The 17,756-nt window shown below is 35.2% G+C and overlaps 1 protein-coding gene across 3 annotated transcripts; it reads right to left on the minus strand.

Moving 5' to 3' along the window:
• Window positions 1–1,370: 1,370 nt before the first annotated feature.
• LOC110464887 (HRAS-like suppressor 3) lies at window positions 1,371–16,111 on the minus strand. Of its 3 annotated transcripts, none has more exons than XR_002464557.1 (6): window positions 16,002–16,111; window positions 14,456–14,574; window positions 8,105–8,291; window positions 7,270–7,356; window positions 5,875–6,004; window positions 1,371–4,637 (listed from the first exon to the last, which is right to left on the minus strand). XR_002464557.1 is itself a non-coding variant. In XM_021520348.1 (6 exons), the coding sequence occupies exons 2-5, from the start codon at window positions 14,568–14,570 to the stop codon at window positions 4,518–4,520; spliced, it is 552 nt and encodes a 183-aa protein (XP_021376023.1). In that variant the 5' UTR covers window positions 14,571–14,574; window positions 16,002–16,111; the 3' UTR covers window positions 1,371–4,426; window position 4,517. The 3 variants fall into 3 exon arrangements, 2 of the variants coding, with proteins under 2 accessions (XP_021376023.1, XP_021376021.1); XM_021520348.1 differs by lacking the exon at window positions 7,270–7,356 and having other exon boundaries at window positions 1,371–4,426; window positions 4,517–4,637; XM_021520346.1 differs by lacking the exon at window positions 7,270–7,356.
• Window positions 16,112–17,756: the final 1,645 nt, after the last annotated feature.

The following is a 17,756-nucleotide window of genomic DNA, read 5'->3' on the forward strand; positions in this document are numbered from 1 at the left end:
CAGGTTGGTTAGTGGACGTGACAGGTTCCTATCATACATCCTACTACAGTGTTTCAGCTGCTCATGGTCTGGCTGTTGGCTTGTTCATTCTCGCGGCGATATTACGAAAATGTAATCGCAGTCAAACCTACCGCATTGGTAGATGAGGAATTTTATGTGATCTGAAAATGTCTTCGATGTGTAAAAAAAACGGCATTGGTAAGTGATATAGTTTATGCAATGTGAAATCTGCTTCAATGTGTAAGATCTATAACTACATTTGTAGGGATATATTTTGCGTATTGTGAAATCTGCTTCAATGTGTAAGATCTATAACTGCATTTGTAGGGATATATTTTGCGTATTGTGAAATCTGCTTCAATGAGAAAGATTTATAACTACTTTTGTAGTGATATATTTTGTGTATTGTGAAATCTGCGTCAATGTGTAAGATCTATAACTGCATTTGTAGGGATATATTTTGCGTATTGTGAAATCTGCTTCAATGAGAAAGATTTATAACTACTTTTGTAGTGATATATTTTGTGTATTGTGAAATCTGCGTCAATGTGTAAGATCTATAACTACATTTGTAGGGAGATATTTTGTATATTGTGAAATATGCTTCAATGTGTAGGAAATACAACAACATTGGTAGGTGGGGTACTATATGTAATGTGAAAGTGGGCCTAAATTGTAAGAACTCACTCTGGCGGAAAAACGACATAATGATATATGCTTATAAAAAATATAGCTATAGAATTTTTTTCATTACTGTACAACTGTTGGCATTGTAGATCATATGTAAATGTACAGTTTAATTTAAATGATTTTTAAATCAATCGCTGCTTTTTGGGGTTTATTTGGGGCATTATAAGTGCATTGCTAATTTATGCGATTGATATAAATTTGTGTAGCGTCTTTTCGCATGTAAGAATGAAATACATGTACTTTACACATAAACTGTTTCCTGTGATGTGTAAATCCTTATGCATTGTGACTTTTTATATCTGAAAGCGTATATCGTGATTAAACATAAAATTATTAAATTTGAGTTACCTGATCTACACATATTTTACCTTAGGGGCATTTCAACATGAAAGGGAAATGATATTGGATCAAGGCTTTTACTGTAGGCACTTTGTTATTATACTTTCATAATTTCAACATCTGTATATGCAAAGGCTGGGACACGCATTTTGACAAAACTCCTGAAATACTGTAACCGCTGTTTGAAACACATAAATGTATATGTATCACAATACGTTTTCCCCTTTTTCTGAATCAGTGCCACGAATTTAAATCACAGCGTAACATGTATAATCAACATATATATGGTAGTTATCAGTTAACACGGATTACCGACATGTTATAAGGTCGTCTACAGGATCTCATTTGGATATTTTTTATTTCCTTGTACCATATTAATATCCCTCTTTGACAACATGGCATATGGATTTGACCCAGATTGAGATACGGATGCCGTATTTGTTCCTAGTTTCATCTATCTTTGAATTTCATGGACATTTTTCAATATGAAATGCATTTTAATGGGAAGACGAAAGACTGAAAATTTGAAACGTGTACTTATCAAACAAAATCCTGTCCCATACAACAGTAGCATCTATGTACTCTCTCAATCACTTTATATTGCTCTATTCAGACATACATTAATACCACATTCACTTATAAAACGTAAAATAACAACAACAAACTCTCACAATATACCTTAATAGAGTTAAAAAAATGAACGGGAGAACACTTTATATTATGTCGTTGGATATTGTCAGATATTGTGAGCACATCTTGGATTGCAGAATATTAGTAAAAAGGATTGTTAAGGAAATGAGTATGCGTTTAATACTTCATGTAATGTTAACGTTAGTTTTGTAATACGATGACAGACGTTCGCAGTGACTGTTTACATAAGCGACAGATATTGAGATGAGGTATATCTTACTACTGATATTGTCTGTTGTCCTTATAAAACAAAGAAAAAAAGATAAATACACGGGATATAAATTATAATAAACAATAGAAACTATCAGGAAAAGAATACAGGCACGTAAATGGATATTTTAGTGCTATTTTAAAGAGACAGTGAGAGCAAACAAGGCAGCAAGTTAGATGGATTTGAAAGTACTTATAAAACGTAGGATTGGTGATATAAACGATGTGCAACAGGCATTTGCTTTGAATAGAAAAAACAAACAAACATAATCTGAGAGTGTACAGATATTTTTGAAAGGTTACTTCAATTGGCAGAGAATGCTTATCCGCAGGCCAATAATGGAAATCAAAATATAATCCAACAACAGCTTGAGAACTCGTTCTTTGATGGGTTAAGAATTGATTGTCTTAAAACGAAAGTTTTGAGGAGGAACCAACAACATTAGAACCGGCGGTACAGATAGCAATGACGCAACAAAGTATTTGGAAGAGACTAGGACCCATGCGACCTCTGAGGACCTGTTATCATTGTTAACTAGGACCCATGCGACCTCTGATGACTTGTTATCATTGTTAACTAGGACCCATGCGACCTCTGAGGACCTGTTATCATTGTTAACTAGGACCCATGCGACCTCAGAGGACCTGTTATCATTGCGGTAAACAGAGACATCTCGCTCGGAAATGTAGGGGAGCTATGAGGGGGAAAACAGATGTCCGCCATACAATCTCACCCCACAACTGGTGCCGTATGTTGGTACTGTAACAAAATATATAGATGAAACTATCCCCCTTTGCAATCTTTAAACTAAAACACCCCTCCAACAAGGAAGCCGGTGAAAGGAGTTGACGAACACACATAACGTCCGTACACAAAAACAAAAATGTCGTAGTCTTGTTGACTTTTGGACAGAGGTTAGTTTCATAAAAGAAAGCTTATTTAACAAACTACCCGCGAAACCTAAACTCATTAAAAAAAAACCACTTAGAGGCCGTAAACGAAAATGATCTCTCCGTATAAGATTGTACTGAGATAACATTTCAGATGAAAGGTCAAATATAGACAAAGAAATGTGTTGTTGGCAATGGCATGGACAGGAAATGAACTAAAGGGAGAAATTGGCTTCACCAAAATTTGTTTTAGAATATGTTTAGTTAAGTTGTCTTAAGGTGGGCAAACGTATGTGTCGCTAGACGAAGACATAAACCTGTAAGTCTCATGAAGACTAAATAATAAAGTAGTTGTTATGTCTTATAAAGGCTCGCAGTAGCCCAAACAGCTGAACCTTTGATCACACTTACAACAAAGTTTGCAAGGTTTTACTGGACGGTCGAATGTCAAAAAGGGGTTTGATTTCATTAAGGAAAGCTTGGCCGTGGTACCAGTACTGGCCTACCCGGATACCAATAAACCTTACACCTTTTACACCTATGTCAGTGATACCTGTATTGGAGCATGTCTTACTTAGATGACAGAAGATGATGTAGAAATGCCCTGTCATTATCTGTAATATCAGTCATAAACAAATAAAAAGGTCTGTTATAAAAAAGAAAGCATTTGCAATCCAATATTCATTGCTAATATAAGATCAATATATAATGCCAATGGTATCATTAAGACAAATCGCACACCCTTAAAATAATTTTATGTTACAAATGTAGGATGGAGTATATAGATGGAAAACATAATTTCTGTCCAGATTTGTTGTTACGCATACTTGAAGGGAACACTATAGTAAACAAAGAAGAAACTGAAGTCGAGGAACCCGATATACAGAATGTATATAAGTGTTAATCTTCAGAAAAACGGTTTCAACAAAAACATAAGAGGTAAAGAAAAAAACAAGGGAGAAGAAAAAGGGGTAATTGTGGGTTATTTCATGTTCATATGTTGTCGATATCGAGTTGAGGGATATGTTACTACTGATATTCTCTGTTTTCTTGAAAAAATTGAATGAAATAATCACAACTCGTGCTAAATGGCTAATGACTTTTGTTCTAGATTTAAACCCTTATAATGACTTACTTAGTAAGTTAATCATTAGTCTAACTCAGGTAGATCAAGATATAGGTACCATTTACGTACTCAGAAACTCTAGGATGTAATTGAATTGTTCCTTTGTCCGGCTACAGTTTTAATTCATGCTCAAAAGCGTAAATATAGTTCCAACTTGAATCACATTACAATGGTAAATCGGCATTAAACTGCTGTCAAGAAAATGTCAATGTTTTATACAATGTAGCACACCATTAAAACGCTAATCCTATACCAGGTCAGAAGTCTGGATATCAATTTCAATGTGTATCTATTGTCTATGTTATATACAATGTAGCACACCATTGAAACGCTAATCCTATAGCAGGTTAGAAGTCTGGATATCAATTTCCATGTGTATCTATTGTCTATGTTATATATAATGTAGCACACCATTAAAACGTTAATCCTATAGCAGGTTAGAAGTCTGGATATCAATTTCAATGTGTATCTATTGTCTATGTTATATACAATGTAGCACACCATTGAAACGCTAATCCTATAGCAGGTCAGAAGTCTGGATATCAATTTCAATGTGTATCTATTGTCTATGTTAACGGTTTGCTGACCTCGCTTCTTTCTCTTTCTTACGGTGTTTCTTATAAACCATGGCACCAATTCCAAGGGCCGCTACTCCACCTAATGTCGCACTCGTTTTCAAAGCAGTATCAGCCTGGAACATAGGATACATGGTGTATGACGCGATATATTATATCAAAACTGTTTGGAATGTACATCCATGTCTAAATATTGTAAATCATCTAAGTAAAAATTAAATGTGGAGAAAGGCATCACGGCAAAAGTTACTGTAGTGCCTATACACAGTCATGATAGAACAACTTCCTCTTCGCGATATGCTTCACCGGTTGTTCACGTTGCACTGGTTGCAGTGATAATGTTCAACTGTAGTCAGAATGATACCACAGTAAAACTGTATCTCATCTGTACTCCGAATATTACCAAATACAGTATTAATGTACCTCAACTGTAGTCAGAATGCTATGTTATTATATACAGAAATAATGTACCTAAACTGAATTCAGAATGCTAATACAGTAAAAATGTATATAATCTGTACTCAGAACGTTATTATATACAGTAATAATGTACCTCAACTGTAGTCAGAATGCTACTACAGTAAAAATGAATATCATCTGTACTCAGAACGTTATTATAATAAGAACAGTAATAATGTAACCCATCGGTAGTCAGAATGTTGCTAAATACTTTAAGTAATATTGTACCTCATCTGTACTTAGAAATGTTACTAAATACTTACAGTAACAATGCATTTCATCTGTTGTCAGAATGCTACTAAATACTTCCAGTAACTATGTACCCATCTGTAATCATAATGTTACTATATACTTACAGTAATACTTACCTAATTTGCAGTCAGAATGTTACTCAATACAGTAATAATGTACTTCATATGTCCACAGAATGATACTTATAGTAAAAATGTATATCATATGTACTCAGAACTTTACTATAATACTAACAGGATGTTACTAAATACTTACAGTAATAATACATCTCATCTGTTGTCAGAATGCTACTTACTACTTGCAGTAACTATGTACCCCATCTGTCCTCAGAAACATGTTACTAAATACTTACAGTAATAATGTCTCCGATATGTAGTCTGAACACTGCTTAACACTTAGAAATAACCCTACGTTATGGACATGACATGTATATTATAAATAATGCACGTGTTCTTTCATCCTAATACATCTAAGTAGTCAATTGTTCTTAGTCAGAACATTGTGTAATACCTTAAAATGGCTATTTTGTAGACATAGCACTATCTAAATCCTAATGACGTACCTACCGCTGTACTCCGTAGTCCTGTAGTCACTACATGTATATACCGTATTATAGATTCTTTTGACCTGATACCCATTTACCTGCTTTGATTGCTTTTTGTTGTATCTTAGGAAGGATGCAAAGTGTTCACAGTTATTCCACAGGACATTGTAGCCGATTTCTCCAACCATTTCGTAGGCTCTCCTGACAATATCATCTGCTTGTAGTGGCCTAATGAAACAAAACGATACTACTATAAAAAGATAATTAATTGTAAGTATATAATAAATCTATATGTGAAATGTATTATGTGTATGTACTGTAATATTCTACGTTTCCATATAGATTCGTACGCTCCTTTATCTTGTATTAGGTAAACCCAAAAAATTATTTAATACAAAAATATAAATTACGTATTAGGTATGGATAGAAATAGTTATTTTTGTTTGCTGTGCTGTGGTTTATCTTTATTATCATATATATACTACTGTATACCACCTACCGGTAGCATGATGTATTCATTTTCATTGGTTATCAGTATGAGAAGAAGTTGAGAACGACTTGAGAAGAACTTGAGAAGAACTTAAAAACGGATTTTCCCATTCCCCAAAAAGAACGTCTGCTCGCGCCAGATGACGTCCGAAACCGGACATAGTGTCTACACAAAAGTGATCCGCGTAAGACAATAGTCCATCAAATACATATCAATACAAAGTTATGGGGAAATATTGTGAGAATAACAACACCATTGCATGTGTAAATGTGAGAATGGAAAAGCAAATGATGATAGGATTGTTTTAAAAATATATCTTTTTCTACGTAGTTTTAATGTCCATTGTATTCCTCCACGCAAATTTTTTATTCGTTAACGTTTGTTACAGGCGGTCGTTGACCATTGAGCTTAGAATTCATTTGGAAAACATGGTGTTTAGTTTAGTTTTATAAATGGAGCAATATATAAGGTAGTAGTATATTGATGATAAATAGTTTATCATACAGTATTTTCAGTGTTTGTCGTTCGAACTATTTTCTCATCGCTGGCACCCTGAAAATACATTGTGATTATCTATAACTATAATATGAATTTCGTCACATTTTGGTAACGGTTCTTCATGTACGTGATATTTAGATTAGCGAGGTTTACGCACAAGTTATTTTCTTTTCGTCATGGTTCATCGAGATAATATAACACGTAATCAACTATTAACAGCACTTGATCAACTGTATTCAAACAGCTTTTCTTTTTCATTATACCAAAGTTTCCTACGCATACGTATATATTTCGATGAATATTTATATATAATTGTGAACATTTTAAACCTTATTCACAACTTTCTCATTACTCGCATCAAACATGCGCCTTGTAAGCCATTTACATATGATAAAAAAATGAGATGCTGTTTAAAAATGTTCCCGTTAACACATGTTGCTTTTGTTGCTATCATTTAGTGTAAATGTTACGAATCGTATTTGCTAGTTCTTTCCAGATTTCATACCTTTCTTTGTCCATCATTCCATCCATACTTTATAGAAACAAGGAAAAGCACACGAAGTTAGACGACATCCTAACCGGTAGATTCTGCCTGTGTAAACATATTGTATACATATCTATGCGAGTATCATAATGACTTTTGGCCGGTGTATGCGTGCAAGGGGTATATTTTTGGGCAATCACACATCGTTTTATGAATGAAACATAAATGATAAGAATTAAGATATGTGTTGAACAATTGATTGAGTTTGAACGCCATTTCCATCACATTGTCCATATTGTCCTTTATTTTAAACAGGATAAAGGGACATCACAATTGAATTTTTTTTCAAACTAACCGTAACCTCAGTTTATGTATATCTATCGTGTACAAAGTTTGGAATCATATAATATTATCTATTGCAGTCGTAAGTTGTACATTTGTAACGTTATATTGTTCGAATAGACAGCTTGCCCTCTTTGCTGTACATATGTTTAGAGACACTTAAGACCAAAAATGAATATTTAAACATGCCTATAAACAGCCACTTAAAAAAAACTCCAAAATGTCGTCGACGTACGAGACTTTTTTTCTAATTTTCTTACATGTTTACTTTAAAGTCACCATGTACTGTTAAAAAGTCGCTGAAAATAAACTGTTTTGGTGGAAATGCTGCTAAATATCTTAACAGGTATATCATCCGAGGACAATACATCATTTTATATTTAAAGTTTTATTTGAACCTTTTTATGACCGTGTTCCGATTGGGTAGCGTACCAATTGTGGTAGCATGATGTAACAAATACAATTTTCAAATAGGTTGTTGATTTCTTGTTCATGTTATAGATACAGTACATACGTGGAATGGCGGTCCTTTTTGTTGTTTATTTTGGCTTTACATCCCATGGCAACCTGCCGAAAGTCATCAATCCTCACAAAGGCTTTGTTAAAACACATTCCACCAATGGAAAAGAGGCTGCCCGATGTGAAGGCGTCACTGCTGTCGGCATCGTCAGCTCCAGATAAATGTACAATTTTGTCATCACCTTAAATAAAAAATATTATGAGGGAATCATATACCTTCTTTCACATCCATTCGCCAACTTCTTAACTCCTTACCTACTGGCTAATTATCGTGTTCTCTCATAATTAGTGATAACCTTAGTTAAGCTTTGTAAAAACATGATAAATGTTGATTGGATTTCTTCATGTGGTTTAGAGAAAATGTTTCTTTTAACTTTGCTGAAATTCGCCAATAGTTCGTGTTGTTACAGGGAATGCCATACGATGACTTTCAAATAATTTGTTGTCATCATTTTGAAAAAAAAGTTAACCTCTGAAATATTGGCATTCTATGCAACATAGCCCCTCGTTTTTCTTTGCTTTTTTATTGCAGTTTCTGAGCGAAGAGGCTTTCGAATTTTTTTCAGAATACGAAGTAAATTGTAACAGAATTTCACGTCTAGATATCTAAACAAAATTTATATTTCGTTCCATCATAAAAAAACTAAAATCAGGTGCAAATAAAGATGATAAAAATAGCATGCAGTAATATATTATATTCCACAGTTAATACAAGAAAATACTTTGATGACATACAATGACAACATCCAGGATTTATCCGGATACGTTTAGGTTCGTTTAGATTGAAAAAGAGTGTTAAAAAATATATGCATCAATTTAAATAAACTCCTTCCGATTGACTAAGTTCTCAAAACAATATGTAGGAAGGACAGAATGGTTATGTTGTCATAAAGATAGACTTAAATAAAAGTTAAAAAAATCTTATTTCGTGTGTTCAGAGTTAATTTGATGATTATCCAGATTGCCCAAAATGGCTGTTATGTCGATGCAAGTTAATCCAGGTTAAGGTACCGTTTCCGAAACCCACCTGATAAACACTGAAAAACGTATCCAAAAATTCTTCTAACAAAGAGCATTCTGTGTCGAATATGACATCAACAAAGAAACATAAACTGTTATCATTGAGAAATGAACATTTAGGTATATAACAGACATTTGTATTGGTAGAGAAGACCACCATTGTCATACTGGTAGAGATGAACATCTTTGTCATATTTGTAAAGATGACCATCATTGTCATACTTAAAGAGATGACCATCATTGTCAAACTGGTAGAGATGACCACCAAAGAAACAAACTGTTATCACTGTGAAATGCAAAATTAGGTATAAAACAGAAATTTGTATTGAAATGACCATCATTGTCATACTGGTAGAGATGAACATCTTTGTCATATTTGTAAAGATGACCATCATTGTCATACTTAAAGAGATGACCATCATTGTCAAACTGGTAGAGATGACCACCAAAGAAACAAACTGTTATCACTGAGAAATGCAAATTTAGGTATATAACAGAAATTTGTATTGAAATGACCATCATTGTCATACTGGTAGAGATGATGTCAATGTCATACTATTAGCGATGACGTCATTGTTAAACTATAAGAGATGACCATCATTGCCATACTGATAGAGGTGACCATCATTGTAATACTGGTAGAGATGAATAGCATAGGCATACAGGTAGATATGACCATCGTTGTTATACTGGTAGATATGAACATCTTTATCATACTTGAAGAGATGAATATAATAGTCATACTGGTAGAGATGACCATCATTGTCATACTGGTAGAGATTATCATAATTGTCATACTGTTAGAAATTATCATATTGTCATACTGATAGAGATGACCATCATTGGCATACTGGTAGAGATGACCATCATTGTCATACTGGTAGAGATGATCATCATTGACTTACTGGTAGAGATGACCATCATTGTCACACTGTTAGAGATTATCATATTGTCATACTGATAGAGATTATTATAATTGTGATACTGTTAGAGATTATCATATTGTCATACTGGTAGAGATGACCATCATTGTCATACTGGTAGAGATGACAATCATTGACATAGTGGTAGATATTATCATATTGTCATACTGGAAGAGATGACAATTATTGTCATATTGTTAGAGATTATCATATTGTCATACTGTTAGAGATTATCATAATTGTCATACTGTTAAAGATGACCATTATTGTCATATTGGTAGAGATGACCATCATTGTCATACTGGTAGAGATGACCATCATTGTCATACTGGTAGAGATGAACATCATTGTCACACTGTTAGATATTATTATATTGTCATACAGATAGAGATGACTATCATTGGCATACTGGATGAGATGACCATCATTGTCCTACTGGTAGAGATGATCATGATTGACTTACTGGTAGAGATGACCATCATTGTCACACTGTTAGATATTATAATATTGTCATACAGATAGAGATGACCATCATTGTCCTACTGGTAGTGATGATCATCATTGACTTACTGGTAGAAATTATCATATTGTCATACTGATAGAGATGACCATCATTGTCATACTGGTAGAGATTATCATAATTGTCATACTGTTAGAAATTATCATATTGTCATACTGATAGAGATGACCATCATTGACACACTGTTAGAGATTATCATATCGTCATACTGATAGAGATTACCATCATTGTCATACCGTTAGAGATTATCATATTGTCACACTGTTAGATATTATCATATTGTCATACTGGTAGAGATGACCATCATTGGCATACTGGTAGAGATGACCATCATTGTCATACTTGTAGAGATGACCATCATTGTTATACTGGTAGAGATTATCATATTATCATACCGGTAGAGATGACCATCATTGTCATACTGTTAGAGATTATCATAATTATCATACTGTAAGAGATTATCATATTGTCATACTGGTAGAGATGACCATCATTGTCATACTGGTAGAGAGGACCATCATTGACATAGTGGTAGATATTATCATATTGTCATACTGGTAGAGATTACCATCATTGTCATACGTGTAGAGATGACCATCATTGACATATTGGTAGATATTATCATATTGTCATACTGAGAGAGATGACCATCATTGCCATACTGGTAGAGATGACCATCATTGTCATACTGTTAGAGATTATCATATTGTCATACTGGTAGAGATTATTATAATTGTCATACTGTAAGAGATTATCATATTGTCATATTGGTAGAGATGACCATCATTGTCATACTGGTAGAGAGGACCATCATTGACATAGTGGTAGATATTATCATATTGTCATACTGGTGATCTCTACCATCATTGTCATACTGGTAGAGAGGACCATCATTGACATAGTGGTAGATATTATCATATTGTCATACTGGGAGAGATGACCATCATTGTCATACTGTTAGAGATTATCACAATTGTCATACTATTAGAGATTATCATATTGTCACACTGTTAGATATTATCATACTGGTAGAGATGAACACCATTGTCATACTGGTAGAGATTTTCATTATTGTCATACTGTTAGAGATTATCATAATTGTCATTCTGTTAGAGATTATCATATTGCCACACTGTTAGATATTATCATATTGTCATACTGATAGAGATGACCATCATTGTCATACTGGTAGAGATGACTTTCATTGTCATACTGTTAGAGATGACCATCATTGTCATACTGGTGGAGATGACCACCATCAAAACAATGAGTCAGACGTATACCTTTTAATGCTCACAAGCCATGTCAGGGAGTGTTGTCAAAGGGACATCACGTGAAGAGCCATTTTTTTAATGAATATATGTATTGTATGCACTTCCACTTATGGTACCTCGCTATCCCCATATTCATAGTCAGTTCCAAATGTCCAGTTTGACCACTTTGTTCGGGAAAGTCCTGCTAAAAATAGCGTCGATAACGTCACCTGACTAGGCAGGAAACGGTTTCCAAAGGGGCCCCCAGAGAGGGGCCGCCAGGCAACTGCAACTTCTTGCCGCACTATAAAACCAAGTAATATGAGTTCTAAGTCCGTATTCAAACTTATTGAACAGGAATTATTCATTATCAGAAGTTAATTGCACACTTGCCAATATTCAGAATTTAAATTTATTTAGCTTTAAACATAAATGTGTTGCCAATAAAATCAAACAAGGGTTGGGGCATAAGTTTTTACAATTTATCACAGCCTTATCCCGTCATACATTTACAATTAAATGTCAACAATGATAATAGGCATAAACATAAAGTAGATAAATATAAATATATATTGAATTTAGTAGCGGAATGCGACCGGTACAGGTGGTACGGGGCTAAACACCTTCCCTCAACAATGGGACAAACCTTTCTGTAAAAAAGGAATATTCACGAGACGAATATCCCTTTCAAATGTTTACATAAAGTGCATATATGCAATGACAAACTACACGCGAATAAAAAAGGAAACGTTTGTGAATTTATTTATTACATTTTACAACTCAATGTCTTTGGCCATTTATATTTTTAGACCATGCATATAAATGTATGTATACTCTCTTTCCCACTTTCACTGTCTCCATACGATAACACTTAGTAAGTCATATTAGCCATCACACACAATAAACTGTATGGCAAAACCACTACGTGTACATGTAGAATATGTGTCAATAAGGACACGTTATATCATCCTAGTGGGATAATTATATTTTTTCAATACTTTACAGAGATTAAAGCATACTTGTAAATAGACCTTTTTATGTTGAGACTTTTCTTTAATCAGTTCCTTTTGTCCGAAACAGAAGCCGTAGTTATCGGCAGCACGCGCCATTTTTACAACGTAATCAAATATTTTTTCCACTATTTTCAATACGTATTCCGATTCTATCTGAAGTCGAAAATTTATTCTTTATAGAGAAAAGGTTGTTACATGATCATACATTCTAAGTCAACATCATATGAAAACGTGAACTGTTGAAAAATTACGATTTAAAAAAAAAAAAAATGCGATCCTATTTACTAGAAGTAGGTTGGTTCTCCTTCCTCAGTTATTCATCCTGGTCCGTCATTTTGATATTTTTAATCTAGCTGCGATAACGTAGCTTTCTGACGAAGAGCGATTTTTTTTTTATATATTGCGTCGTCGCGCCAGAGGAGGCCGGGCATTCATATTATTACTAATTTAAATCTTGCATGTCAAAACAAAAAAAAATTCGTTTAATTCAGCAGTATAATTAAATCATACCATTTTACTGACCCCGGTAATATTATAAATTATGTAAATCTAAAAGCGCACGTATCTCATTTGACCCCGAGTACCGTCAGAGGATCAGAGAACAGAATACGCCGTGGCCATCACAACATGTACAGTTATATCCCTTGGATGGCCTCATGGCAAAATTATAAAAACACAAAGTAAACTCTCTCCGATACATGCCCATTAACATATTAAACTAAGTTCGTCTGTGTTCAAACTCACACAATGGTACTAGCGAGGTTAATAGTTTTAGATATTTATTCATAACATAAACAGCGCTAGCATTTCTGTCGATTTTATTTCAGCTAATTAACCGTTTATCCGGAAGAATACATGCACCGTACTAACTGCTAGGGCAGTTATTTTCTGCTTTGAATACTTCCCACTGGCAATAATGATTCCGTAACGTACCCCTTGCGCTATCTTTTGACCATTTGGCAACTGTTCGCTTCGTAGCTGACACGGTACAACACTTTTCTTTCGCTTACTTCACACGGCCAGTCATTTTGTTTACAAAGAAATGGTGTGCTATGCGCATGCGTTAGTAGAGAGAAATCCCGAAACAAAACGTTGGTCAGATAGGTAGAAATACCGATGATTATCTTAGATTTAATCATTTTTATGAATCTATATCAGCCAAATCCGATCGTTATTTTCCATAAGGAGTCTCACTTGATATGTTTATGTAGTATTTGAAAAAAATACACAAAAAAAACGTTACTTCAGCGTGATGCCCCTTTAATGTATACGTAGTGACCACAAATTACATTGAGATTTGTTACTTTAAAAGTTCATGAGTATAGCAAACATCCACAGCGTGCATGATAGTAAGATACGTATTAAAATGTGGTATCTAACACAAAATTGTGAGAGAAAAACCAAGTGTGAACAAGACCGATAAACTTTGGAATATTTACAGAAGATCCGGAAAAGTAATCGTTTTCTGCTTCATCAACGACACCAGCCATTCAAATTTAGGTAGAATTAAAGTAATGCCTTCTAAAAATGTGAGAACCGGGATACTGGAAATGAAGCATCAATAGACACTAATGGGCCTAATACAAACACTTTCATATCGCACATGGATTCACTTACCTATATAAACACCCCAGTGAGAATATAATGGACGTGGGAATTCCACCATATCCCCCTTGTCTAGGTCATCGAGGATTGTAGCATTGTGACGACTTAACTGTTCACCACCAGCCATATTACTTCAGATTATGAAAGAAACAAAATAATACAGCTAAATACACGGCTGTCACAAATTGATATATAGCCCGAACGTATCAAAAATATGTACACTCATGTTGTTTACTGTCAGTTAGCATAATGTATATTAGTCCGAATTATCCTGACGTTTTATCGACTTTTTTCATATCGGTCTGTCGTCGACTAACCGACGTCAGACCGATATGAAAAAAGTCGATAAACCGTCAGAATAATTCGGACTAAATGTATATATGGTTGACGTCAAGGTAACTATTGCCATACATGTGTTCTAACGTGTATATAACAACATGGATATGTATTCGGTTCATGAGCTGACAGTAGGTGAAGTGCACGTGTGATCGAGATTGAACAGAAACACACACACACATACGTTGGTGACCAGAACATTAATTTGTAATGTTAAGGTATGTGATACACTAGCATCAACCAAATCATTTAGCAAGGGAGTTCATGTGTAACGGCCGTTGTGTAAATGTCATGAGTGTCACATTGTACGGTGCCTGGCCTAATATACTGTATAACGCTGCCAGAAGAAGAGGCAAGTTCAATACAAGTTATGCAATAGGACAAATTCCAGAATCTCATCGTTTTTCCCCAATAAAAGGTTTCATTCGATGAGTGTCTTTTCATTTTTTAAATATCTGTTATGAATGCCTGACAAAGAAAGACACGTTATTATGCAGTGGACTACGGATGAAGTTTAAAAAGTTAATGTTCATTGTCGTTGGCTTATTATGTGACATTTCGGTACTTAAAAGAAATGTCTTCGAATATACAACACTATAAATAAACATTAATGTTTGTGGTGAAAATATCTGTTTATATGACGTTGCTTAAAAGATATAAACAGATTATTCTAATGAAATTTAAGCATTTTATAAGTTGGCGTTGGAAACGGTACACGTGCTGAGAGTTCAACGGGAGATAACTCGCAATTGTAATCACTTCATGTGTTACATGTATGCGCAGATTATTGATTACCAAGCCTATCCATATACTTTAGTTGACATAATTGTGAATTTTGTGCCGAATTTTGAACCGATTGGCATAGTTTTTCGCATCTGAATCCTGATTCGAGTTTTTTTACCCAACAAAATATATGTCAGTCTGCACTACATGTACAAGTGATAAGACGCGATGATTTCTAGACCAACCTTGAGCTGATCTGCCGAAAGGAAAATCCCTGACCCAATTTCATAATGAACATCAAACATAAAATAAAAGCTTATTTAAAAAATGATGGTGGTCACAGTTTCAAATCTAAATTATTTCGGTGTATGGGAACTACCACCGAGAAAGAATATCCCACTAGGATGATATAACGTGCAGGTCGGCTGGATATTCATGTCGTCGATAGTGCGTACCCTGCAGTTTCGGGTATCCATATAGGCATTGTCGATATACTCACTTTCGCTTTCTGCACCCCTGGACAAATCAAAGGTTCACGATGCACCGCATCACCTTGTGGATGAGACGAGAAGAGTAGTTTGATCCTGGTGTGCCGAGGGTCTGTTTACATTACGTCATCAGAGCTTCCACCGGAAGTAAGACGCCATGAACCCCGTGCTGCATGGTTGGATATTCATTAACCCCAACTCTCTTCCTTCGAGGATACCAAACTGTACGGGCGGCTTTTTCTCCCACACTTCACAGGTACATTCCCGTTTTTGGTAGGGAAAAGATTAATAGAATCTATCACTCCTGTGTGATATAGACAGAGATATCTCAACCAGAGGGTGAGATATTGTTCTAGGTTTAGCACGAGGCTTTGCCGAGTGCTAAACCTAAAAAAAATATCTCATCCCGAGGGTTGAGATATCTCTGTCTAGATCACACAGGAGTGATTGATTATTTTTCTCCCACATTTTTATACCGTAAAAATACCTCCACTACGAAGTTGTATATTTGACCCCAATGCACCGTACCATCATCGAAAATTCGCAACGTCAATAAAAAATAGCATTCATAATTAAATTCAGATATTTAATACATTAATAATATTATCAACGTGATATGGTATATTGACATCTTTTGTTATAAAATTAATCGATAAAGTGTCTTTAACGAAAACACACAGAACTATTTGCACTCGCTGACTTCACGCTTCGAAAAGTTCACTCGGAGTCAGAATACAACACCCTCGGTCGTTTCGTTTTGGGTGCTGACATCGTTGTGTTATTGTTGATAGTAAGTCCGTTTGTACGGTTTCCTTTGAGCGATTGGTCATTGAGAGAAGAGACGACATCCTATGTTTTTGTTTATTGTTCACTGTTCTGTAAAGGTCACCATCAAGGAACAGACAAGGCCGTCGACACAGTCCTTCTAGGACGGGACACAGCTTTTTAGGGTTAAATCTGTCACGGCCAGTCGCGTCGTCATTACAGCTCTGATTCCAGTTCACAGAGCCCTTATAGGGGCTATAGAAACAGGAAGGATAGGTCACACTACTCCAGACGTCGAATTGAACAACGCCATCATGGCCGTGAGGCGAGCGCTAGGTCAAAGTTTTACTTTGATTTTTCTGCTACCTCTAGTTAGTGACTTTTCTGAGGACTACCATGGACATTCATCCAGAAGGGGAAATCCTATGAAATTACCCAAAAATCTGAAGTTCGATGGTAAAACAAATTGGCTGTCATTCAAACAGAAGTTTGACAGTTACAGGAACGTCCTCGAATGGTCAGACAGTCAACGCCGGGATTATCTTGGACATTAGAAGGAAAGGCGTTAGACTACTTCACATTAGTCACAAAGATGGGAAGTTGCCATTCTTTCCGAGAAATAATGCGTAAGCTGGAGACTCGTTTTGGCGCCAAAGAATTAACAGAGACGGCCAGAACAAACTCAGACGAACCCTTAGATGAATGGACAGACAGAGTCATGACTGTAGCAACTCCAGATTTCCGACACCTACCGGAAAAATAAGGCCGTCCTGAAGCTATCGCCAAGTACTGTCAAGGAGCTACAGACAAGGAAGCAGGTAAATATGCCTGTCTAGGCCATCCAAGATCAAAGGAGGATGCGACTCATCGAATGAAGCAATATTAGTATGTCAGTCAAAATGTGGATAATAAAAAGAGTAAGCGACATATGCAGATAGAATGCAAGCGGTACGCAAAATGGCTGGATAAGCAGAAGGCCTAGGAGGGCAAGGAGGCATCAA

Source organism: Mizuhopecten yessoensis, unplaced genomic scaffold (genome assembly GCF_002113885.1).
Source record: "Mizuhopecten yessoensis strain PY_sf001 unplaced genomic scaffold, ASM211388v2 scaffold11039, whole genome shotgun sequence".
NCBI classification, from domain to species: Eukaryota; Metazoa; Mollusca; class Bivalvia; order Pectinida; family Pectinidae; genus Mizuhopecten; species Mizuhopecten yessoensis.

Coding starts and splice junctions, on each gene's coding strand:
- LOC110464887 (XM_021520348.1), bottom strand. CDS start 14,570: ATGGCTGGTGGTGAACAGTTAAGTCGTCACAATGCTACAATCCTCGAT. Junction 6,005..8,104: donor AAAAAGGACCGCCATTCCAC/GTATGTACTGTA, acceptor TTGTTTCATTAG/GCCACTACAAGCAGATGATA. Junction 4,638..5,874: donor ACAAAAAGCAATCAAAGCAG/GTAAATGGGTAT, acceptor CCTATGTTCCAG/GCTGATACTGCTTTGAAAAC.